We start from the raw sequence: 25913 nt of genomic DNA on the forward strand, positions 1-25913 counted from the left end.
TTATAAACATACAAATAAACAGGAACTCTCTGGGTAGCTTTCTTTTTTTATTTCTGTGCGTGTGTGAACAGGCCTACGTAACAAAGAATTTGTCATTTCTGCCACTTGGTTAAGTCAAAGGACAGAAAATATAAAAGAAAACAATCAAAAGCATTTTACTCAGCATTTGCAAGACAAACTGCATGGGACACACAGACTTAGAAAACAATATCCATTATAAATGAGAAATACAGATCGAAATGCTTAAAGATTCAGTGGCCACTCAAGTTATCCCTATTTAACAATTTTATTTGTACAATCATTACTTTGAAGTTGCTTTAAACTGAAAGTCAAGTCATGTTTTTTGTTGTTGTTGCAAACCTGTGAATAATTTAATATTTTCAGACAGGGGACTAAATTTAAGGCTTCGTAATGCTAGTTTTACCATGAAAAAGGATAGACAGACGTTAAAATATATATATAGACACACGCATCCACACCAACACTAACACACAGGCACACATAAAATATTAAGACTGGCACGAATTGTTCAAACAGAAATTTGTTCGAAGTTACTCTTTTCAGCTGCTTGCTTTGGCTTCATAGAACCAGTTAAATTCAGATAAATTCTTCCCTTAAAAGAAGCCATTACGGGTAATCAATGACCTCACAGGGAATGTTTCAAAGGAAAGAGTCACTGGAGGGTGGGGCATAAGAGAAACCCATAAAGACATCGTCTGCCTCCATGACGCCAGCGTTGACTATGGGATGTTCTTGAGACCAGCAGATGGAGTTGGGAACCGACTCGTCTGTGAACTCAGGATCGAAGTTTGTGACGTCAGAGTAAGAGCTCTGTAAGAACATTGGGAAAAGAGTGGAATTAACAGCGATCACATGAGCATTAATGTAAAGCATACGTGTATATTTAAAATAGGTAAAATGAGCAAATGTTAATTATTATCCCAAAACCCTCATAAACCTGAAAAGTAATAAATTAAATATTAAAGTAAATACCAAGATTGTCTGTTTGTAACCCTAACCCTAAACACACTGATTCAATTTACAATTTGCATCTGACATGTTAATTATTATATAATGCTACACTAAATCCGCAGTGTTTTTATTCTACTGATAACTAGGAAAGAGAAACTCTTTACCACTTTGGGTATAAATGGGGTAGGAATCGTCTTCTGTACAAGATCATCCCAGTTGATGGAGGAGAAAAAGATATGTGCTCTGATCTCATTCTGAAAACAGAACAAATACAACACGTGACTTCGTCTTTGCTGAAAGTTAGCGTCAAAACATTAAGTCAGTCTTCAAAGACTGTGCATCTGTAACGTATTCGTAGCACACAGATGCAATGTCTGCAAATCAGCCACCAGAGGGAGCACAAGCAAAATAAATCCTGCAGCACACACGATACCGGTGGAACAAACACTCACAAAGTCATCCGTGGAGCCCAGCCTTTGCGTTCTTTCTTTCTCCAGCAAGCCCTGGAGGAGAGACCAGGCTGTGCTGGACGTACCGGGACGCATCGCCAGCTTCTTGTGCAGGATGTTGTGATACATTTCGTGCGTGTCCCTGCTGTAGAATGGCGGCTAGGTTATAAAAGACAAGTAGAGACACGGAACAGCGATCATATAAAAGGTGGCTGTTCACATGCAAGCCGTGACCGTAGTAAAACATGACCAGTGGAGACACCCACCAAACCAAAGAGCATTTCATACAGCACCGACCCAAGACACCACCAGTCTACGGTGTTATCGTACGGCTGCTTCCTCAGGACTTCTGGAGCCAAGTACTGGTAGGAAGAAGCAAAGAAACATCATAAGATATTAACATGCCGCTAGATATTTCCCTTCTGGCTTTAAATACACTGACCAAATGTATATCAACTACCACAACTACTTGTAGTACTGCTCATAACAGTATATTTTCCTCTTGGAAAATGTGACTTACACACAGAAATCCAGAAGTATAGGAATGCATATGGAAAACATTACAGTTTTATACATTACATTATTAAATAAATCCGCTCATGTTTATTACTTTGCGACAATAAAAGAAAGTTATTTGGAATGCTTTGGTGCAAACGTGTCGGTAATCAGACGTGTAAATATCCGAACCGGCGCCGTCATACCTCAGGTGTTCCGCAAAACGTGGTGGTGGTGTCCGTCTGGGAAATGCCTTCCTTGCACAAACCGAAGTCGGTCAGAACGATGTGCCCCTTTTAAAGAGATGACACGGGAACATTATTTTTAAAATGAAACGTGCCACACAAGCAGCTCCATATGGCTGAGCAGGAAAACAAATTAGTAGGATCTAATCCAATCACACGCATTCTGTCCATCTGGAACTGGAAATGACAGCGTTGTGCATCAGCGTCACAAATGGGACCGGAAAATAAAGATGTTTGTGCTGTATGTGTTCCGGTCTTGTGTGATAAAGCATCAGATATCCTTGAGTAATATACGGTCAACATAATATGTCACTTGGGAAAAATCTGCTGCTGCGGCACTAAGGTGTAATCTGTCAATCACAGCCACAGTGGCTGTTTATTAAAGTCAGTCGGGTGCTTTGGTTAAAATACTGAAATACTCACTTCATGATCAAGAAGGATGTTTTCTGGCTTCAAGTCTCTGGACAAGAAAAATATAAATAAATATAACACACAACTGATTAAATGAATAACAGAGTTAACTAGAAGCACGACGGCGCAATGGTTAGCGCCGTTGCCTCACAGCAAAAAAGAAAAAAAACAGGGTTTTTTTTGTATCCAGACAGGTTTGCATCTGGATTGCTATCAAAATTGAATTAATGGAATCTAAAGTTAGACCAAGACCCATCTTCAGAAATAGCTTTTTTTCATCAAGATCCATCCATCCTCCTTGGCGGAGGCAAATATATTTTTCTTTCCATGTCCCTAAAAAAGTGGTATGACCCCGTATCCATATTTTTGGGTTGACATACAGTACTTCATGTCACGCATACAAGGGTAATTAAATTTATCTTCAGTAATATAAATTGTACACTGTAATAGTAATGACATCAAAGTTCGGTTTTGTAAATATGAGTATAAATAAAAAAGTATTTGCACATTTTTTTTAAACCTGACAGAACACATTTCACTCTTACATGGCAAAACGAAAGAGTCACTCAAAAGGAAAACAACAACAACAGCACACCTGTAAACAATGTTGAGAGAGTGCAGATATCCCAGCGCACTCGCAATTTCAGCGATGTAGAATTTTGCTCGGGGCTCTGGAAAGGTTCGCTCTCGTTGAAGATGGAAGAAAAGCTGAAATGAAAAATATTCCATTTCAGTTATTAGAATGACCCAACAGGCATTGGGTCACACTACGAGAACAAACATCAAACCCCAACGTGGCAAAGGTTCCACAACATACCGACACTACTCTATCTGGTTACATCTAAAAATGACAACACAAATACGTTCGAGTGGAAGCTGGACTTTGTCCTCCACTGATTCAGAAGGCTAAGAGGGAGATTAATATGGATACACACTGTTAGTCATTCCCACACGGCAGCTTTAAAAAAGGCAGATCACACGTATAGGGCATTCAGAGGAAGTCACACTCAGTGATGTGATATCTAATGAGACTTTCACACATGAAGTGGTGTTAACTTCCTCCAGGGCCTCTACGAAGAATTGTATTAGGGTATCTAAGGGACCTTGTCACTCATTTCTGTGTGAAAACGGCAGTAGCGAAGGTGAAACCACGCACCTCTCCTCCATTGACAAAATCCAGAACAAAGTATAGCTTGTCTCTGGTCTGGAAGGAATAATGGAGCCCAACCAGGAAGGGATGTTTCACATTCTTCAGCAGCACGTTGCGCTCTGCCATGATGTGTCTTTGCTGATAGGAAGCAGAGATTTTTAGTAGAATAAATGTATTTGAATGTTCGTGCCTCGAATCGGGGTGAGATTCGACAGCAGACGTACCTCTCTTCTGTTGAGGATGATGTTTTTCTGTAAGACCTTGACTGCGTAATACTTTGCATCATTCTTTCGTTTCACAAGGAAAACCTGCATCAGAAGGACGAGAGAAAATGTTGAACGACGTGTTAACAACGCAAAACAAAAATAATTCCAAATCTGACTCTCACTTCCTGCATGGAAAGGCCAATATAGGCAAGTAAAAGTAAAACCGTTCTCCAACCCGATAAAGAAACATTTCAAGGTGTTTCTGAAAGAACTCACGACATGCGATAAAAGAAGTTTCGACATAAGAACATTTTTAGGTTGAGATCCATAACTTTAGATGCACGACGTCTAGAACGAGCTGAAACTTGACCCTTGTGACATTTCCCTACCTTTCCAAAACTCCCCTTTCCGATGACTTTTAAAAACTCGAAATCCGTGGGCTTGGCTCTGAAATAAAATTCACGGCTCATTAATTGCTCTGCTGGTTACTAAGTGATGGATTTTCTGAATGTCCCTCAGCAGCAAACATACTGTGGATTTCCAGAGGGTCCCAGGTTAATGTCTCTGGAGGTAGAGCTGTTCTGTTAAACGGAAACAGAAACATTCTAGATGACTGCAGACTAAAACTAACACAGTCGACACTAATTCACTGCCAATCAAAGACGTTTGAATCGAATGTAACAGTTGCTACTAAAGACCACACACACACACACACACACATCAATGACTTACTTTGTCATCTTCAACCTCTGATGCATCCAAATGTTTTTGCATTTTATCCATCTGTAGAAATGCTCTCACATCTGGACTGTGAAGATTTAAAGAGTTAAGTAAAACTAGAAAAGCACGCAGAGAGCGCAGACCTCCGCCGAGCAGCTCATCCCCCTCCTAATTAGGTTTACACCGTCCACATGGCGGATCTGGATCATCACCAAAATGTTATACATTGTTCTTGGTGTCTTTATACACCAGCCATTTTTCCTGACCTCATTCTAGATCCAATCCAGATGAAATTCAGTGGTGAGATAGAGACACCCCCCCCCACATGAATGTGTCAAATTCCATAAACATCGGTCAATAACCAACCGAGATATTGGGGAACAAATTATGAAGCTCCATTGACTGAAATGTTAGAGAAAATGTCAAAGTGATCCAGAATCCAGGATCTCTTCTCACTAAAATTATATAATCTGTTCCTGGTAACATTCCCAACATTTCCTGTAAATTTCATCAAGAACCCTCAAGAACATTTTGCATTCTCTTGCTAACAAACAAATGCCAGCCGTCTCGGCGGCGGTAATAAAATGCTGAGACAACAGCGAGCGAAGCGTCAATAAGCTTGAAGAAACAAACCTGATCTGATTAGACTTTTGGATGAGGCCAAGAGAAACGACTTATCTCAATAGTCAATAATGTAAAGTGATAAAGTGGAACTGGAGGCACTTACTGGTTGCATAGTTGAGGATGTGAGACGATGCGCTTGATGAATTCATGCAACCCGGCTCTTCTTTGCTTGATGAACTCTAGTGGGAGGGTGCATTTAAAAATAAAAAATACAATTCACTATTACGCCTGGTGGCGAACGGCATGAAGCGAGTAAATTATTCTTTATTCTTTCAGGTATTCTTGTCTTTGATAACAAACATCAGAAAACACTGACCTGGTTCAAAATTGTCCCCAAATATCCTCTTGGCAGGGATTTTCAAATTCATAGAAGGAAACTGCTTCCTTAGCTGCATTGATAGGTATGAGAGCAGCAAAGAATATCATCTTGAGGGCAAGGAAACGTTTGTGGTACACAGGAATATATTCTCAATATTATTACAATGCAGCAGAAGTCATTAGATCAAGGGCAAAAAGAATCACAAGTGTGTGTCACAAAATGAAACGTTCCTCCGCTCACCGTGTTGTAGAGTTTATCGAACTCTGCATAACGCCTGAAGACAAACCATTCGTGCTGTCTCACGGTGACCATCACTTTGTAAACCTGAAAAAAAGGAAAGCGCGGCACAAGGAGTGTCGGACGTTAGAGCGACGAGCATTCGTAGATGCTCGATACCTAACAATCAAATATTGATCTTTGACAAATTCACCTCGACTGAAAAACAAACAATGAACAGGATTTTATTTTTGCACGCACCGTGAAACGCTTGTTTCTGGTCATCTGCTCATCGTGGCAGGGTATGCTGACATTTGGGAGGGTGGGCTGCGCCTCCATCTTTAGGGCCGTTCAAAGGTGCAAGGTCATAAAAAAAAAGAAAAAAAAAAAAAGCGTCCTCCTCGGAATAAGGCCTCAAGCGTGCGACTTGCTCACCCCCATTCTGGGTCACCCACCGCTGCACAGACAAAAAAAAAGAGAACGAACCTCGCCGTCATTGAAGAAGTGAAACCGGTGCACGAAACATTCCCTGGGCTTCAGATCTGACCCCAGCGACCCTGTTCCGAGTTATAATCCTAGGAGGTTCACCGAGCTGCAACTTGTCTCTCGAGCGTGAACGCCTCATCCGTATCCCAAGGTGCCTGCTGATTGTTACACGTCTTCGTCATCGCCCTCGTGTGAAGACTACACGTCGGCGCAGCCTCTTCCGACGCGCATTCGTCTCACTTGTATCTGCTCCGACATGTCACGCGCCGCCTCTTACGCGCCGTGGAACACGCCGACGCTCCCACACATGCTGGTTCTGCGACATTCTTCATCGTTTCAGTCAGTCAAACTCTATTGTTAAATAAGCACAAGGGCTATTTTAAGACGGCGTCACGCAATAGTGTTAGAGATTAAAACATTTTCTTCAACCGACACTTCACAAGAGGGACGGACCTGAAGCTCAATGCTGGGGTGTAACAGACTCTGAAAATTGTAATAATAAAAAGGTCAACACCTCAGTTCCTTAAAAGGCAGAGAAGGGGGGGGGGGGGGGGGTATGCAACAACTATCTATCTTTCTATCTTACAACAAAGCCCTTTGTCCACTGGCCCGACTCGCCCATTGTTCTACGTTCATGACATCACCCGACATCACTCGGTCGGTTCCGTCTTCCTGCTCGTAACCATTGTTAGCCCAACCGTTTGGTCCCAACACACAGAAGACCCTGCCGCCGTGCAACTTGGTCTGCCTGCATTTTGATCTTGAACGCATCCCTGAAGGGAACTCTCATTCTGCTCACGTTGGGGGGGGGGGGGGGGATGCACAAAAAGAACGGCCCTCTTTAAAATGCATGTGGGCGATCAGAGGGACCTTCATGCCCTCGCCGTCACCTGCGTCTTCACTTACAGCGTTTCCTCCATCGCAAAGGTCTTTTATTCTGAAGCACTCAAAATACAAATACCAAACAAATATTTGCAGTACAGCCTTTGAGTATTTTCTCACAATCTAGTATGACTTATAATACATTTATATTCTGTCCTCTGCTGCTATTCCTTTTTGTGGAATGGTGCAGGTGACTTTGTTGAAAGAAAATAAAATGCCAATTGGAGCGATGAGAAAGGCTTCATGTTAGCGCAATCCCTAGCTTAGCATACCCTCACAACATGAATTAACTGGAGCCGACAGCAACAAATATGAGGGAATAATAGAGGGGGATCAAAAATAGCATTCTTCCTGCTCCGCTCAAACAGACATCCTTGCCTGTGGATATCCTTCCAGGATGTCGCCCATATTATTCTGTGCAGCTTTGTGTCAGGCCTGTCAAGCCATTTCAGTGAAGCAACAACGTAGAAAGACGCCCTGCAATGGTAAATCAGATGTGAAAACTCAATATGTATTATCAAGTCAACTTAGAGACACAGACCGATGCATGACTAAACTGTTATTTAAGGAAGGAGCGGTCTATTTCAGATGACCTTTAGCATGACCACGCCCTTTCTACATGAATATATCCTCAGTAGAATCCGTTACGATCCACTTGAAGTTGTTTCACGTGGGCTCAAACTGAACCAGCAAAGCAGTCTAGTTCAGAAATATCCCACAATGCAACAGATTGACAAACAGCGTCTTAAGTGTGAAGTGTGTCAACAAACTTTCTGACTTATCCCGACTGTCCAGACAGCTCACTCACACACACACACACACACACACACACACACACACACGCGTCTTCTGTGTCTCCAAAGCGTTGTGCTCACTTCCTTTCAGAAACATGTCTGAATCAGCTTTCACACCGACCAAAAAAAAAAAAGAAAAAAAAAGAAGTCAAGACCACAGAGGCCGAGACGTTCTCGCTGGGGAAGCCTTTACGAACTTCCTGGCTATCTGAAACCTCGGAGGTCGAAATTAAATGGATTCCATACACGGTGGAATTTTATGGCACAGCTCGAAACTATAGTTTGAATCCTGAAATGGAGGATTTAAACCTAACCCTCACCAGACAATTACAAAGTCGGCATGCTAGCATCATCGGAACTCATCGAGGATTAAAGACGAATGTCTAAATGGGATTTGAAAAAAAAAAAGGCATCCACGTGTCCGTTATCAGACTGTTGTGTTTGCAGGTGTCAATCAATCAATCAATCAGACAGCTGACTCAGAAGACCACCACTCAAGTCCTAATCAAGCTCTAAACCGGCTTCCTGTCTGCCAAACAAGAACTGCTATTGATTTCTAAAGAACTGAATGAAGTCAAAATACACTTTGCTACTCAGGTCATTTGGAACAGGCCTGGATTCTGTGACTCTGCGACAGAGCCAAGTCTGAAAACCTTTTTATTTACTGCAGCCATCAAAATGTAATGTTTACTGTTGCCTTTCTTTTTTCACTTATTTTCTGTTCGAACGTTTCCAGTTGACAGAATTTATCCTTTAAAATGTTTTGTACCTTTTTATAAGCCGACATGAATTGTTTATACGTACGTATATGTAATTCACTTTTTTGGCGTGTAATCCAATTTTACCTCACAAATAAACTTACCTCGACACAAATGTGTACAGATACGGGGATTACCTTTGTCAGCCTACGAGTTCTGATAAAAGTTTCTGCTTTTAAAGAACATTAACATAGGAATAGGACAACATCTCCTGAAAATAACACATAATCTCGCTTTACATTAAGCCCGGAAGATATTTGTAAACCTGACAGCGGGTTTTGCCCGAGGCTGCGTGTACAAATAAGTGTACAAGTGTGAAATCTCAGCATTTGTATTACTAGAATATGAAAATTTGTTGTCAGCTGGGGGGGACAAATACAAAAAAAATATGAATCCTACTACGGTGACGCCAAGACCCGCCCTACTCAGCCCCGATTGGCTCGTACAACGATACAACAAACCTTTGATGACCAAAAGTACTAATTATGTATTGTATAACTTCCCGAAGCATGATTTTCAAAAAGGCTACCTGTTCTAGTTTAGTTTCGTCTCTTCACGAACGCGAACCACCAAAATTAGGCTAGAGTGTGCCATACCTTCACCATAGTAGAATGTGACGTTTCGCAGGTAAATTTGGATGAGCTAAATCTAGTAATTGAACAAACACACACTCACACAAAAGAAGAAACAAAACTTCAAAATTCAAAATGAGCGGTGCCGAGAAACCACGTGTCACAAAAAACACAAGCAATAAAGTCAAAGCTAAGAATATAATGGAGCTTCCTCGTTTGGACTTCACGTTGAAGGAACGTTTATCACAGTTGGGACTCGGTTGAACTGCTTTAGCGCTCAAAAAGTCATAAAAAAAATGGTACTACCATTCTATTATTACAAACAAACACAGATTCAAGCTTCGTGTATTCTATGTTTTTGTTTATGCTACCTTTCGGCTAGCCAATAATAACATCAATTCTGAACGTCACGTACCTTCCTGTATTCTGACACGGTGTTCGTCTACCTTCGTAGGTCCAGAGTGAGAATGTAGTTTCCTATCTCATATTCAATATTGCTCCGAAAAGTCCACCAATAAAAGTCTATTTAATGTTTTATATGTCAAGTCATCGAGGCAGGAGATAATTCTTTCCTGGTCGATTAAAGTACCAATGAAATTTGTCACGGGACAAAAATGCGAAAATGTACACACTTCTAAAAAGAAAATGCACTCCACTTCCGGTTCCGTATTTAAAAAATAAAAGCACATTCCGCAAGCGTCGTATGATCTGAAGAAAAGAAACTGGAACTACTGTAGAAGATGAAACTGTAGTGTTTTATAAATGTTTTAAGAAAATATTTCTTTATACAGACCTGGGTTCGAGTCCCCGACGGGGAGGATCACTTTTTTTTTTTTTATGGCGGCAGTAATTCAGGGTGGTATCATTGCACCAATGAAATGATTTTTTTTTTACTTTACAGCACAGCACATATGCTTTTAGCTTGAAAAGTCCAGTGACTATTTTCCGGTCTTGTTGTAGTTGTTTTTTTTAAAAAGGTATTTTAACTCTCAGGAACGGAACAGTCGAGAGAAACAGATAAACAGTGACACCTACAGGCAGAAATAAAAATCGTCTTGTGTCCAAATAAATGACAGCTATAACAGGCAATTCTGAAAATATCAGCACAATTAGGCTACATTACCTTTAATACACAATCTAAATTTGCAGTAAATTAAGTACTTGTGAAAAACACGAGAACGATATTTAAAATTAGCATATACGAAATAATTTTAATGAATGAAAAGTAACAACTATCTCTTGAACTTTTTGTAATGGGTAAATCTGTTTCGCATTGTTGTCAAAACTCCTTGCATTTCTTTATATAAATAAAGAAATGATCCCTCTTAATATCCTACTAGTTGGAGCTGTTGAGGTCACTAGATATGTGGAAAATAACTGGATTATTGTAACCTATAGAACAGTTATAACAGCAAAACGCGTGATTTTACCCACCATGCGTGATATCAATTAACATGGACCAAAGATTTGTCCACAAGGTGTCAGCAAAATACAATTTGAAGTGATGGCTCTGGGGGAAAAATGACATCCAGGAGGACGAAGTGACCGCCTCTTCAAATATTAAACCAATGAAACGAAACCCCCTCTCACTTTAAACCAATCGCAGACGACCCTCTCCTTATTTATCTTTTTTTACCCTATCAGATTCGAGTACAGACACAGCCCCAGTAGTAACTGACCAATCAGATGCGAGGCCGCCTGAGCAGAGGGGTGGGCCCGAGAATCGGCGGGATGGACAAAAAAAAAAATCATATCGTCAGACGCAGAAACGGACAGAAAGTCAGAAACAGCCGGGCGGGCGAGTAATGAAAGTACCGTGATGGTCTCCTCTGTTTATATCGCGATATTTCCTTACGGAAAAGAAACAAACAGGAAGAGGACACATTGAAATCCTTCATTGGAAAGACGAACGAGACTTTAACGGGGAGGACGTGAGATGTTATGGACGACGTGAGGCCGCACAGGTGGGTCAGCGGTAACACCAGCAGGCTTCGTTATGTCGTCGTTGTTTCTATGCTTCACCGGTAAAGCAACGTGGGGGGGGGGTTGTTTGGTGTCGATGTTTTGTGACGTCACGCTGCACCTGCTGAGTTATATTCTAGCGAGTAGAACTTTTCTATCCCGAAATGTGTGTTTTTTTTCTTTTATGTATTCCAAGTGCTGTGTAATTATAGACTGTATAATGGCTTAATGTCACTTAAAGGTCAACCAGATCAATCACAGACCCTTCCACTGATCGGATTACGGTTCTGATCTGATTAATAGATATGAAAGATAAATAAAATGATACACGAAAAACTAATATTTTCTGTGTTTTCACAACATGTATGATTGTTTTGGCATCCTTGTGGTCCAAATTTAGGAAAGTTCCCTAAAACACAGGCGACCAAAACCTCCTATAGGAAAACAAATGTGTTTTACAGTGACCCAGGTAGCTTTGTTTTTATTGTCATCGTCCAACAGCAGCGAGGCGCATCAGAACTTTTCACGTTTACGGGCGGGAACCGACCCTGCGTGTTACAACATCCTGTTCGCGTTGATGAATTATTATAAACGCAGCAAACTGAATGTCTGACCCACCGGACTGAGCTCGTTTTGTTGGTACCGATGCTTTCGGATTATTTTGAAACATTTCATCATCAGATTATTCCTGGGTGGTTAAAAAAACGATGACACAAAACACAGATTGCATAAGGCTACATGTTTTTATTTTTTATTTTGAAATGGACCGTTAGGGTTTTGACATTCCTTTACAGTTTACACACACACACACACTCACACACCTCTGGAGGTGAAAGAGCCCGTTGATGTGGGATCCCCCCCCCCATCCTCATTTCCCCACTTTCATTTGCTCTGGCGAGGGAATCGGACCACGCCAAGTGACCGTGTTCGAGTTTCCACGCTGAAGAAGGCCTTTCATGCCGTCTGACCCGAGACCCTCCCCTCTCGGTTCTGCTTAGCGGCGGCTCTTAGGAAAGGCTAAAACTTAGTCTCTCCTCCATTTGTTAAAGCCTTCCCCCTCAACCACACAGAAAGTGTTACCTAGCAGCGAGTTTTACGGGAGCTACGCTACCTGCCAACTCCTTGTGTCAGCAGAGAGGAATGTTAGCGTTCTCGCATGCGGTATAGGAATACGAGAGCTTTCTGCCTGTCCTGTTTTGTAAATGATGGTATTTGACAAAAGCCGGCAGTTTTCATAAATGTCTTCATTATTTGGCGTTCTTGTGTCGTTGTCACATCGTTTGCCGCCAGCCGGCTAAACCATTAGTTATTCATTCGTCACACATTACTCACATCTTCCTCTTGGTTCAGCCCAGCCAGAGCTGCAGTCTCGTTTTGGTTCTATGTCTATGTCGTTCCTCTCTTGCTTGTTTTGGCCGTGAACTGAATAAAGTAGAGCTCAACTGCAACCGGAACATTTTTTTCTGATGACTTGGATCACAAATATAATTCGCTGGAAAGAATCTGCTTAAAGCCGGGTCTTCATTAACTATGGTGCCTTTACTTTGAGAGCCTGAGCGATGGAACTCCTTTAACAGTCGACGCCTTTGTGTGTTTGCATTTACACAGTATTACATGTTGATGATAGAACGATAGAACGATGCCGGTGCCTGGATTAGTAACTTCCATGCGGAGCCAAATTCCAAATGCTTACAGGATTGATTTTAAGAAGAACATGTCCGGCTGTATTTTGCCTGTGCTTGCCCCCCCCCCCCCCCCACACTCTTCATATTTTATTTTTGCATTTTAAGCAATGATGAGGAAGACGAACTGCACTCCACTGACCCAGAGAGTAAAGAGCGGAGCAAGGATAAAAAGACTTTGTGCAAAATAAAATGGTCCCGAGACGAGGTGAGATGGATCCCAGGTAGTCTGGGCTGTACTGTGCTGCATGATTTATGCATTGTCTCTTCTTGCAGATAGCAACATGCTAAAGTGAACTGTCCTTGTGTCTCATGCTGTAAGAGACTATCCCTCAGGGGAGGGGGGTGGGGGGGACGAGTAACGTCAATCTCTCATTCTCTCCTTCTCAGGATGAAAAACTGAAAACGCTTGTGGAGCAACACGGAACCGACAGCTGGAAACCAATAGCTGACTTTTTTCCTGTAAGTATGTCATGCAGCATTTAGTAAGCTAACATCGCTCAGTTAAGGTACCGGTAGGTCAGAGGGGGTGGGGGGGGTGGGGTGGGGGGGGGCAGTGTGAGATGTCAGGTGCTGAACCTCCTGTGGCTTCCACAGGGGCGGACAGACGGTCAGTGTCAGCACCGCTGGCAGAAGGTGCTCAACCCAGAGCTGGTGAAAGGACCCTGGACAAAAGAGGAGGATCAAAAGGTAAGAGGAGATGGGAGTAGTTACAGGGATGATAAAACGTGTAAATGATAGGGGGGGGGGGGGCAGGGACCCGCTAAGCTTAGTTAAAGAACGCAAAACAAACAAAACTATCTTATGCATCTTTTTACGCTCCTTAAATGGAGCAACAATCCCGCGATGGCGTCTCGTTCCTCCGACATCTCTGCTGCCAGCTATGAATGGCGCGAAACGATTTAACCGTTTGTACGACTCCACGCACAGAAAATCAAAAGATGGGGGGAAAACGCAACCAGGATCTGTAGCTGCGATGAGATCAGAACGCTTTAGATAAAGAAATAAACCCCGCCGGATAAAATGACGGGATTTTTGGTGCAGGTTATCGATCTGGTACGCAAATACGGCCCCAAGCGTTGGTCGGTGATCGCCAAGCACCTTCAGGGGAGGATTGGAAAGCAGTGCCGCGAACGGTGGCACAACCACCTCAACCCCGAGGTGAAGAAGTCTTCATGGACCCAGGAGGAGGACAGAATCATCTACGAGGCCCACAAGCGGCTGGGCAACCGCTGGGCGGAGATCTCCAAGCTCCTCCCCGGACGGTAACGCCATCTTACGCCTACATTTCGCGCGCGTCCATTTTCAGCGCTAAAGTGCTAAAAACCGACGCCCGACAGGACGGACAACTCCATCAAGAACCACTGGAACTCCACCATGAGGAGGAAGGTGGAGCACGAAGGGTACCTGCAAGGCGGCTGCAAGGGTTTCCCCTCTTCTCACGGCGGAGTGAAGCGGCGCCACCACAGGCCGTGTCCTCCGGCTCCGGCAGAGCGCCGGCACCGCGACCGCAGTCCTCTGGCCGGCTCGGCGTCCAACCAGGTTTCACTATCCGTCCGGACTCGCCACGACCCTTTGAGTGTCTATTCAAGCGTGATCCTCTGCGTTCCAGATGGGGGGGTACCCTTATGACCCTCACGGCGGACAGCTGATGGACACTCTGCCCGATAATTCGGCCTTTATATCGGTGAGCCTTCGTTATTCTCGCTTCAACGACAGATCTAGAGGAGTGAATCTCAAATGCTCCCATAAAATGTTTTTTTTTTTTTGTGTCTTTTGGGGTCTGTTTTTCTTAACCTCTTCCTTTTCCTCCTGTCCTCTTCACCTCTTCCCCCCCCCCAACGTCTGTTTATTTCAGCCGTCGTGCCCGGATGATCCCGACAGGGAGCAAAGAATTAAGGAGCTTGAGCTGCTGCTTATGTCAGCAGAGAGCGAAGTCCAACGGCAAGAGCAGTGCAGAGGTTCACGTGTAAGAACACACTCCGAGTGTGTGTCTGCGTTCTTAGTCGGCGTAGCCTGCGTTGTGTCTGCAAGCATGCATACACTGTAAAAGGTATCGAGTCATTTGCGTGATTAAATATTATATTTAATCAACACCGAGTCTTAAAATCAAATCAAATTGAGATAACGGGCCGGATAATGTGAATTTTCACTTGAAATCCCTAAATTCCATCTCCTCATTGCACATTTCTTCTTTTTTTTTTTTTGATGAAAGAAGATTTTAAGACTTCAGGCTAAATGGTTTTTTGCAGTGTATTCATGTGAAAACGAGAGTGGCGCCCGTGTCGGTGTGCCTGTAGCCTGATTGGCTGTAGCAGGCCTGACCGCCGCCCTCCCGTGACATCATTCCGACCATGAATCCGCCGTCCCCTTCCTGCAGTGCTCATTGCCACGCCCACGCTCAAGCCAGCAGTTTGAACCGCCGCTCTCTCTCTCTCTCTCTCTTCCCTTCCTGTTCTGCCTCTCCCCATCACTGTTTTTACATCCATCCATCCATGTGACGTATCGCCTTTAATGTTTGACCATTGGTCCGACACGGACCCGGATCAGCTGGCGGATCCAGAGAACTAACGGCGATGTGCGTCTTCCTGTCCCGTCAGCGCGCCGAGCTGTACTCGGAATGGACCGGCGACATTGCAGACGACGCCTCGACCCCGAGAAGCAACAACCCGGGGAAGCGAGAGGATCGACGGTCCTGGCTTCCACCGCAGCTTCACGTCTCCCCCAGCAGGTTCCTGGCTGCCGAGGCCAGCTCTGTGCTCTCCGCGCTGCACGCCATACCGGCGTTCGCAGAGACCATGGAGCTCATCGACTCGGTGAGTAACGGGAGTGGACAGACAAACGCGTATCTCAGAGGGGATGTTTCGTTTCCAAAAAAAAAAAAAAACAAGCTCCTGAATGCATTAGAGATCTTCTGTAGATGTGTTTCGCTCTGCAGGACCCGCCTTCGTGGAGCGACGTGGCCGGTTACGAGCTGTCGGGGGTGGCGACGCCGCCGAGGCCCGACCAGGGAGGCTACGCCGGCCACCTGCGAGAGAGGACGATGGAGTCGACGCGCTACGCGGTCCACTCCCCAACCGCCATCTCTGGTCACGATGGGAGCGCTGAACTATTTGGACTCGGCGGGGACACCTCCCTGACTCCCATCGACTCCGCCCAACCCCCCCAGCCGTCCATCGGGAGGAGGAGGAGAAGAGAGAGGGGAGAACCATCCCCTCTGTGTGAGAGAACGTGCCCCTCCTTCTTGGAAAACATCTCAAATTCTCAGAAGAAAACGCCCACAAAGTCACTGCCCTTCACGCCGTCACGGGTAAAGTGTGCTTTTATTTTATTTAATTTTATTTTATCTCCACCTCTGCTCGAGTTGAATTTGGTTGTGTGGCTAATCTGTTTGCTCTCTTCAGTTCTGCAGCATATCAGGGGCAGAACATCTGGATCTGGATAACCCCGCCCTCACCTCAACACCTGTGTGTGGACAGAGATGTCTTCTCCTCAACACGCCACTTCGAAAGGAAACCACGCCCAAGCGCCAGAAAGAGAATGATGGGTACATAAATATATCAAAAGATCTCGATTGATAGGAAGAATATTGGTGGTCATTTTCTGTCAACTTTTTTTTAGTTTGCGAACCCCAAAAGTCCGTAAAACCGTCACGTTGACGACGCCGAGGACGCCGACGCCCTTCAAAAACGCTTTAGCCGCCCAGGAGAAAATGCATGGGCCGCTAAAGATGGAGGTGAGCGCTACGTTAGCCTTTTCCTCTTTTCCACATCGCACGGCTGGCGTCATATCGTGCGTTTTGCGCTTTTTCCAGCCGCAGCCGTTGGCCTTTCTGGAGGAAGACATTCGAGAGGTCCTGAAGCAGGAGACCGGAGCGGACATCTTTAATGGGCCGGACGTTCAGCCGGACTACACAGTACGGAAACACGGTTTTTCATCCGTAACTAACTGCTCCCACATTTAGACCTGCGTGGCTGGACCCGAGGTGGAACCGAAACATTCACTGGTAAAATTTTTTTGTGTGTCTTGGTATCATTTAATTCCAGATTGACGGTCCAGCCAGGAAGGTGCGTAAAGCTCTTGTGCTGGAGCCCTGGGGGAGAGACTGCCTGAACAGCCAGTTATTCCAAGAGCTGCTCAACAATGCACAAGTGAGTCACGATGCTGGTCCTGATCCGGTTCAGAGACCCTTTAGAGAGGACGTGGTCCCGGTCCAGACTCGGTCCACAACGAAACCTTGTAGAGTAGTTGGACTGTAATGAGAGCCAGGCGTATTCGTCTCTTTGATTGTTCAGTCATCCTAAAATGTTCGAAGGAGGACAAAATTCTGAGCAATCGCCGCAGAGAACAAACAAACTGTGGGACAGAGAAATATAAATACTGTTGAATAACTGGGGGACTATTCAGTATTTCATGTAGATTTGACTTTACTTTACTCACCTTACCGTTTCCTGTATTGTTAAGTTAACGCGTCTGTTCTACTTATTGAAGATGCCAGATGAAAGCCTCCTGACGGACTCTTCACTAACCCTGAACCAAGAGGAGCGAAGCCGCTCTTCGACTCCTGCCGACGAGGAGCTGTCCTCCGTCCTCCGTCCTCAGCGAGTCGCTAGCCCTCGGAACAAGAAGCTCCTCGCCTCCCGCGAAGCCTCTCAGCAGCACACCTCTGTGCAGGTAAGACAATCTGAGTCTGAGCTGGGGACGGGGGGTGTTCTGTAAAGGCCTGAGCAGCTTTGCTCACTGGTATCACTGTTTGCAGGTGAGCGAGTGGGAAGCGGTGGTTTATGGGAAGACGGAGGATCAGCGGATCATGACGGAGCAGGCCCGTCAGTATCTGAACCCTTACTCCTCGACTTCGAGGGCCCTCGTGCTCTAGAGCCGTCCGGACGAGACAATCCAGTGGAGACGAGCTATTTTATTTTTCTCTTGAAGCACAAATGCAGCGATCACTCCGGCTTTGCGTTTCCTTCCTGTGTCACTGCCCTAAACTAGATTTTTCCTTTGACTCCGGAATACTTTATATACAGAAAACACACAACCTGGCAACGCGAAGGCTTTTTGTACAGATATGAAAGGGCTCGTATTTGTTTCTGCACTAGTCGATGTTTAAACATTCTGCACATAGCGTAGCGTAGCGTTAATGAATAGCAGCGGCTGCTTTGGGTTGTATATTTTTTAATATATTCTTTAAACAAAGAAAGACATTTAATAATGAATGCTACTGCTCACTGTGTATCATCGTTGATCAAAAAAAAAACTCGGTACAGGTTTTTATTGAAAGCAAATCTTTTCAACAAGACTCGTACGGAATATTCCGTCAGGATTTGGAAACGAGAGGGGACAAACTGCGTTTTCCGTGTTTTGATTGTGACGGCAATGCTGCCCTGCTGAATATTGATCCGTGCTGATGTGATGTTTCTGAGGATGAGGATGTCAGTATTACACTACTGAGTATGACTTTGCTGCTGAGGAAGGGGCAGCGGCACGAAGGGCAAACTGGGATAGTGCTTTTAACAACACCCCCCTCACCGCCATAGTGTCTGTCCAGACGTTGGTTGAATGTATTTCATTGCGATGTTACACGTATGAGAACCTCAGAAATGGAAAGGGTACCTTAATGTTTATCTGTTTGTTTTGTTTTTTATTTATTATCTGACAGCTCTAAAGCTTAGATATTAATATAAATCGGACATCATTGAGTTTTTACGAAGTTTAACTTTGCTGACAAAACAGTCTAACATTTTTTTACTCTCCGACTCCTTTTCCACCAACTCGGAAGCGGATTCCGTCGAAATAATTTTGAGGATTTTGTACAGAAAATAAATTAGTTTTGAAAACCAATAAAACCCAGATGACGTCATTAGACATTGCAAATTCTACACGATGGAAAATGTATGTCCCGCAGTCTTTTCCATGTTCTTATCATTAACGGTTGGCTCCATGCTTCCTGTATGGATCAAACCAATCAAAGCAATTGACCTATCAGCAAGCTTCCCAGAATCTTTGGTGGAAAAGGAGCGTCCAACGTGGAGAAGGAATGCTCGTCGTTCCTGTGACCAGTTCTCCAAAAAAAAACATTTGGATTTACTCATTATATGAAGGCTGTAGGTTTTATTTATTTAATTTCTACTAATTTATTTATTTCTTATAAAAGTTTAATCGATTTTATTGAAGAATTGTATTATCGTTTCTCTCTCAAAATCAGGATTGGGCTACTGTTCAATTCCAAGAACACACACTGCCCACTAATTTGATGTAATTTATTTTCCTGACCATCGTCACCCCTTTGAAGCTCTTCACTGTTAGGTAGCAGAATTCCGTCTCCGACCTCTAATCATAGACAAATTGCACTTTTTACTCATTGTTTTATTTTCATTGTTTGTTCAATTTGAAAATGTAGCGCTTATTTTGATTTTTTTCGGGTTGTGTGTGAGTGTGTGTGTGTGTGTGTGTGTGTCATCTCCACATTTTTATCAGTGTTGATTTTAAAATCTCACCTCTTGATTTCAACATTAATACAGTAAGGTAAAGCCTTAAGTAGAACTGACTCCAAGTGTAGCAGCTAATAGAGATAGTCCAGATGTTACCCTTAAATCGGTCCGTCAGATTTGATTTGCACCATTTTATCCATCCTATAATCGTGGAAAAAACACTACAGCTATAAATGGTCTTTGTATTAATGGCAATAGTGGTTCGAATAATAGTCGTAATCTGGATTATCCTGCATTAACCATTGGAGCGACAATAAGAAGGGAATCTTGTCAAAGAGATCAAGTGGAACGATCAGAACTCTAAGGAGACTCGCGTCCACCCGAGACCTGAATCCGGTGTTTGTGAGTTTGTATATAATCGTGTTTTACATCCCGTTTGTGGGTTTGACTTGTTTAGTTCAGGTTTAATGAGTTTGTGTGTTAACATTTGGACATGTGACATCACAGGTTTCGAGTGACTTACGTGCACGTACGGGACGGGTGTCGCACCGCTTTGGTCACGCACAAGCGGTACACAAGAATCCGGACTTTTGTTTCAACCGATGACGCAAATTACAGCTAAAGCACCATATTTTATTGCATCTGAAACTATAATCAACGTACCATCGAAGTCCTGCCAACTGTCCATGTAACCATGTCATTCGTTTGGAGAAAACAAATAAAGGCATTTGCTGCATAACATCTGCGCCGTCTCACACGTGTCCACATTATACTGCGGAGCTTCGTCTCTTGCCAAATGTCCTCTGCTCAAATTAGTTTAGGTTGCATGGTGTTTATTCACATAATAAAGATTTCTGACAGTCCTTTAGTTTTTCACAGCAGGCATGGCAACACCCCCGCCCCCACCCTGAGTTCTTGCCAGAAATTGATTTTCCTGTGGAGAGAGAGAAAATCCAAATCCTCCATCTTTAATCTTATTTGGACACTTTTACCCAGGTGGAGGTGACAGACGTGCAACTGATGGAGTGGTTTTAGCTGACCCCCCCCCCCCCATCATCATGTGTGAATTTATATATTCTGGGATGCTGTCAACTTGGCCTGGGGTCCAGGGACACGACATCCCCCCCCCCCCCTCAATCAGAACAAGAGGCCTCTCCACAGGGTCAGCTGCTGGCCCTAAAGGGGCCCACTCACCCGTGACTTAATGCCCCCCCCTGGACTCCTTTGTCCTGGGGGGCCTGTTGGTTTTTTGCAGCCCCCAAATGAGGGGAGGCAAAAAAAAAAAGAAGTGATGACCTGCCTTCTGCTAAAGGAGGGGTGGTACACATGCATATAAACAAACTCATCAACACACAGGCGCCACATGCACGCCATGCCCACTCGATCAATCCGTCCTCCCTCCGCTCTGGTTCTGTGCGAGGAGCTCTTTTGTTCTTGTTTGACCCTCACTGAGCGTTAAAGATGTGAGGATCCTCGCGTCTCTTAATTGCTTTCTGGCAGCAGCCCCCAAACCTTTAGCTAGATGCATGCATTTAAAGTGTATTGACTTATTGACACGTGATTGCATACCTGTTGTACACAGACCAGACAAAAAAGATGCAACTCTGTCCTTTATTAATGTTTCATTTTATATAATGTAAAACTATGATGCTTCTCTTTATTTATTAATTATTATTTTGGTTTGGATTTGTGGACCAAGTCAGGTGTGTGTTTCATTTTTGTCATTATCTCGTACACAGACCGAACCCACCCCGCCCGCTTCCTCTGAGCACACGCCCAAAATCAAGCGCACCACCTCACACGTACAGTTTGGCTTTGTGTATGCTAGACAGCAGATGGCAGCCCATTATTGAGCCGACCAAGCAGTCATCTGGCAGGCACCCTGTTACCCCTCCTACCCCCTCCTCCCCTGCCAGAGACACCCAGCACTACACAGCAAACAGGGCAGTTTTAGGCGGGAGAATCTACAGCCCCATGTGTGCTAAAATAAATAAATATATGTATGTACACGCCGTGTATTTCTACTTATGCGTGTCAGTGCAGTGTGAGGTAAGGCAGACTCCTATTTGAAATGTTGGGAACGTTACCAGGAACAGATGATCCAGAAGAGATCCTGGATTCTGGATCGCTTTAAATATTTTATCAATATTGCAGTCAATGGAGCTTCAAAATTTGGTTCCTCAATATCTCAGTTGATTATTGACCGACGTTTATGGATTTAATCTGGATTGGATCTAGAATGAGGTCAAGAAAAAAATATTACATTTTAACATTGAAAACTTCATTTATAAATTCAAAAATCAATTAAAAAAATACACCGATTCACTTTTACTTTTCATGGTTGGTGTATAAAGATATACCAATAACCATTTATAACCTTGGGGCCTTGTAACATTTACACCCAAACACTGGCCCCGGAGTGACTCCCTCCTACAGCCTTTATCACAAAGGATGATACAGCACTGAATATAAAATGTTGGAGGAGGAGGAGGCCAAAGTTACCTCTAGATTCGTTGTTGTTTTTGTGTCCTCTGGAAGGAGGTAATCTACAGCCCACCCCACAGAGATCCTGCTATGGGGACATGCTGGGGAGGCACCACAGAAGAAGACCATGTGAGACATCTAATAGGAGCTGGTTTAGTGTTGCCAGGGCAACTGGTACAATTCCTAGTACTTTGGCAGGCTTTCCTTTCACTTGAGAGAGGTGCCCCCCCCGGGTCCAGTACTGCTAAATAAGAAGGAGGCCCAGTTTGTTAACAGGAAAATGATCAGGAGCTGAGATATAAGGAAATATACTGAGGCATGTCTCCCGTCTCCCGGCCTGTAAGGGTTTACTGGGATTACAATCCTTACAATAATTGCATATTAAGCAGCTAAATATGTAAACACGTACATTCATACAGATTAACATGCACAGATAAAATAAAGTCCAGAAAAAAAAAACATTCTAACTGCATTTTTATTTTACACCTAAAATTGTACAGAAGAAGAAGCTGCATTTTAAAGCTATATTTTGTAATTGCCATGCTACAAAAATAGAGTAGAAAACAGAAGCTGCTCAAATCTGTGCACAATCAAACTTCCATGTGGTTTCACACGTAGCCACACACACACACACACATACACACCTCAGTGATGTCACATCAGGCACCAGAAGCAGCGGGCTAAAATACCCTCTGTGACATCACCGATTCATCTTTACACACTCGTCATCCGACATCTCGTGATTTGAAATGAAGGAAAACGAGGAAGCGCTGATTCCCTGACGTGTGTGTACGTCCTCCCATCAGGATGCTCGACACCCTCCTTTTTACACTTCAGAAGTTCATCCAGTGATTCTTCTCAGAACACAGATCCAACAAAGTGAAGTCAGCTCTTCCACACGGGACCCTGACGAAGGCCTCTTAGTCGCCCTCAAACGCCTCGTTGGTGGCTCCCTGGCATTCAGTCTTTTTCCGGCACTTTGACAAAATCCTGTGGAGCAGGCCTGGGGATCTGTGTGTCTGAGGCTGGGGGGCCGTGGGCTGAGGAGCAGGGATCTGGGGCCTCCACGCCAGGAAGGGGCCTTCATTGACTCCTTCAGCCCAATCCAGCCCCACTTCTCCTCCTCCTCTGCTCCCCTTCCCGAGTGCCTGCAGAATGTGTCCACTGGGGGGACAAAGAGGAAACAACAAACACAAAGGCCCTGTTTATTCCTCGCGACCCAAATACCACCAGCAGGAGACAAGACGGGCACGGAGCCGCACAGAGGCCTCTATGTTGACTGTGTGGTTCTCCTCGTCCCCGAGTTCAGCAGCAGGCTGCGCTAAATAAAAGGCCTCTCGCCACGCTAGGATTTCTTACTGTGTTGCTGAGACACTGAATCAGTTGTATTAATACATAATTTCATATTTTCCGGTTATCATAGATATTCCTCAAACATGTCCTCATGCGCTGAAATGAAGAGCAACAGTCTCTGCTTTGGCCTTAATGAGATGCAGATGGAAATTGACTTGTGCGTGTGTGTGTAGGGGGGGGCGGGGGGGGGGGGGGTTAGTAATCAGTATGCTTTGTCAACTAATGAGGGACGACCACCTGTTCAGGGGTGCTGGTTGGAGGACAGTCGGATGGGATTGGGGGATGTCGGGGTTCAGTGATGGAACAGCTGCCGGGTGTTCGTAGGTTGTGTATGCATTCACTTGTTGAGGGGGGGGGGGGTCGCTGCTGCGTTGGTTTGCACACTTACTTTCCAGGCCTACTGGGCACACCTGGATTGTCACAGGCCGAGCTCCTCAGAGACGAACTCCTTCGTACGGCTTTTGAGGGCAAATTCTCCTGAGAAAAGGAACCCAAAGAGCGCCGAGTAAAAATGTCCCGTAGAAAGGCAAAAAAATATGACATTACATTTCAGCCCTTTATGCTATTAAAATCATTTAGCAAACTTCCACTAAGATGTGAAATAAAAACACGAAGACATGACCAGATACTGCATTTCCCATAATGCACCTCAAGAAAGTCTTTCATTACCCTTTGTGATTTAGAAAGAAACTCCAGTTTCTAATACAATCTGGATCAATTTTTCACAATTATAAATTGGCTGAAGCAATTTGTGTTTTTTTTTTTTTTTCAACAGGCACTGCTGTGTGAAGAGTGGAAAAGAAACATCCTCCAGTCAGTCAGAAACACAGTCTGATCTCATCCAGGCAGCCGACCGACCTGGCTCAGCTCCATCGCACAGGGGGCCGGGAAGCATCCCGCTGGCCCCAGCCAGCTCTCCTCATGTTTGGACAGCTCCAGCTCGTCTGGCCAGTGAGGCCTGTCGCTGCGCACCGCTACCATCTAAAGGACAGCGAGGAGAGCTACAACATCTCCTTTTGCTTCGCTCTGCAACACGCACTCGGGTCATTTCGGGCCTAAGCCCTTCGGTCGTGCTGCCAGGAGCTCTGGCCGCTGTCTCAAGAGATTAACGGCCACGCAGTGGAATAAGAACCCTAAATCTGGACGTACGCTTCGTGATCTGTTCCTCCTGAATCTAGCGCACGTTTGTCGGGGGACGCAGATTAAACACAGAATGGAACCATAAAAAAGCACCGCTGCCACATTTATCAGTTAATCTTGATAAGTAAAGCTTGTTTTGGTTCATATTCCTGCAGATCAAGAGCTCCCTGGTCTTAAAAGGACAATCTGCAGCTTGTGAAAGGATTCAATTACTAGGAGTTTAACTTGCCTTTTCAGCTTCTGCTCTGTATCGATGCCTCCCTGTCGACCAATGAGAGAATGACTCAGCAAAAACAATAGTTTTATCATTTATGCAAAAAAAAAAAAAAAGTGATTGATTAGATATTTGTCCAGGACCTTTAGCATATAAATAGTACACAGAGAGACACACACGAAGGATCTGCCTATTTTATTTTTGTATTAATCATCCGATCAACACGCACTCTTGCTCTCGCGTGCGCTCACCTTGTGGTGCGAGGACGGTGGTGAAGACCTGGAAGTGTTCATCGCTGTGCACGTAGACGTGCTGCATCGTGGACATCTGAAGCTCCTGCAGTCTCTCTGCACGCTGACTGATCCACCGCAGCACTGACTGGAGCGGGACACACGCGCGCACGCACGCACGCACGCACACACACACAGCACCAGACGAGGGACAAATAAAATGTTAGTTATGTCTGAAAAGGGTGCGATCATAAAACTAGTAGTTAAGTTCTTCTTTATTTTCGGGATTAGATGTTTTACGTGTGCGAGAGAGACGGGCTCATGACGTCACGCCGATCAGGGTTCAGGGACGCCTGATTGATTCAGCGGTCCGTGGGTGAGCAGAGACAAAGATGAATGAGCGTGGGACGGGGCGGCGGACTGTTCCAACAGATGGGTGAAAGGCGTCGCCATGACAACCCGTCCCGCGCAGCTACTGGCTGGTCTCTACCGTCAACAGGCGCATCACTGAAACACGAAATGACTACTTTCTCATTTTATGCGTTTCATGGAATAATAATGGAATAATGCAGTAATTACCTTAACCACTCCCCTCCTGCCCCCCCCCCCCCCACACACACACAAATATATATTCTCATTTCAATTAAACTAAGTTTTAATTTATGTCTTTACATTTAAGATTTGCTACTAAACCTAGACTTTATCTCCACCACAAGCAAATAAAAGCAAAAAACAATCAAACTAAATTCATTACAGCTCCCTAAAACCAAGAACAGGAACTAAACGTTCAGTTCAGATTCAGGCTGTGGATTATTCTCAAGAGGAGAGATGCGGCGGCCCGAGTCGTAAGACACTAAATAGATAAAGCAGATTATCTCTGACCTGATTGGTTGGCATCCTCTGAGACTATAGAGCCGCCATTTGCCTTCCTATGGGAAACACAATATCATTTAGAGTTGAGCAACATGCTCATCAATGGTGGACAGAGGAAGTGGGTAGAAATAGCATCTTAGAGAGGCTTTGATGTACCAAAGGTGCACCTCTCTGCTCTTAATTCAGCGTGGCGCCCCCTTGTGGCCGCAATTACATGAATGATACTAAAAGCACAGAAGTTGGAG

General features: G+C 44.4%; 2 protein-coding genes across 2 annotated transcripts; one reads left to right on the plus strand and one right to left on the minus strand.

Moving 5' to 3' along the window:
• Nucleotides 1-26: 26 nt before the first annotated feature.
• sgk3 (serum/glucocorticoid regulated kinase family member 3) lies at nt 27-9864 on the minus strand. The gene is made up of 17 exons (XM_068748174.1): nt 9715-9864; nt 6069-6264; nt 5832-5915; nt 5589-5661; nt 5376-5451; nt 4661-4736; nt 4460-4509; nt 4318-4375; nt 3947-4030; nt 3729-3860; nt 3168-3280; nt 2585-2621; nt 2123-2209; nt 1688-1783; nt 1425-1580; nt 1137-1226; nt 27-831 (listed from the first exon to the last, which is right to left on the minus strand). The coding sequence occupies exons 2-17, from the start codon at nt 6144-6146 to the stop codon at nt 661-663; spliced, it is 1461 nt and encodes a 486-aa protein (XP_068604275.1). The 5' UTR covers nt 6147-6264; nt 9715-9864; the 3' UTR covers nt 27-660.
• A 1376-nt stretch (nt 9865-11240) lies between these two features.
• mybl1 (v-myb avian myeloblastosis viral oncogene homolog-like 1) lies at nt 11241-17819 on the plus strand. The gene is made up of 15 exons (XM_068748172.1): nt 11241-11263; nt 13052-13151; nt 13334-13405; nt 13541-13633; nt 13988-14208; nt 14284-14485; nt 14556-14630; nt 15544-15759; nt 15882-16253; nt 16348-16490; nt 16565-16679; nt 16758-16883; nt 16990-17094; nt 17435-17617; nt 17703-17819. Exons 1-15 carry the CDS (start codon nt 11241-11243, stop codon nt 17817-17819), a joined length of 2163 nt encoding a protein of 720 aa, XP_068604273.1.
• The last annotated feature ends 8094 nt before the right edge of the window (nt 17820-25913 follow it).

The sequence above is a fragment of the Brachionichthys hirsutus genome, chromosome 14 (genome assembly GCF_040956055.1).
Source record: "Brachionichthys hirsutus isolate HB-005 chromosome 14, CSIRO-AGI_Bhir_v1, whole genome shotgun sequence".
Taxonomy (NCBI): Eukaryota; Metazoa; Chordata; class Actinopteri; order Lophiiformes; family Brachionichthyidae; genus Brachionichthys; species Brachionichthys hirsutus.

Bases quoted from the DNA above. Each gene is read 5' to 3' on its own strand.
- mybl1 (XM_068748172.1), top strand. From the start codon at position 11,241: ATGGACGACGTGAGGCCGCACAG. The intron at 16,491-16,564 runs GTACATAAATAT...ACTTTTTTTTAG, and splicing joins CGCCAGAAAGAGAATGATGG to TTTGCGAACCCCAAAAGTCC. The intron at 16,680-16,757 runs GTGAGCGCTACG...CGCTTTTTCCAG, and splicing joins ATGGGCCGCTAAAGATGGAG to CCGCAGCCGTTGGCCTTTCT.
- sgk3 (XM_068748174.1), bottom strand. From the start codon at position 6,146: ATGGAGGCGCAGCCCACCCTCCCAAATGTCAGCATACCCTGCCACGAT. The intron at 4,376-4,459 runs GTATGTTTGCTG...ATTTTATTTCAG, and splicing joins GGACCCTCTGGAAATCCACA to AGCCAAGCCCACGGATTTCG. The intron at 1,227-1,424 runs GTGAGTGTTTGT...TTCTGTTTTCAG, and splicing joins TGGGCTCCACGGATGACTTT to AATGAGATCAGAGCACATAT.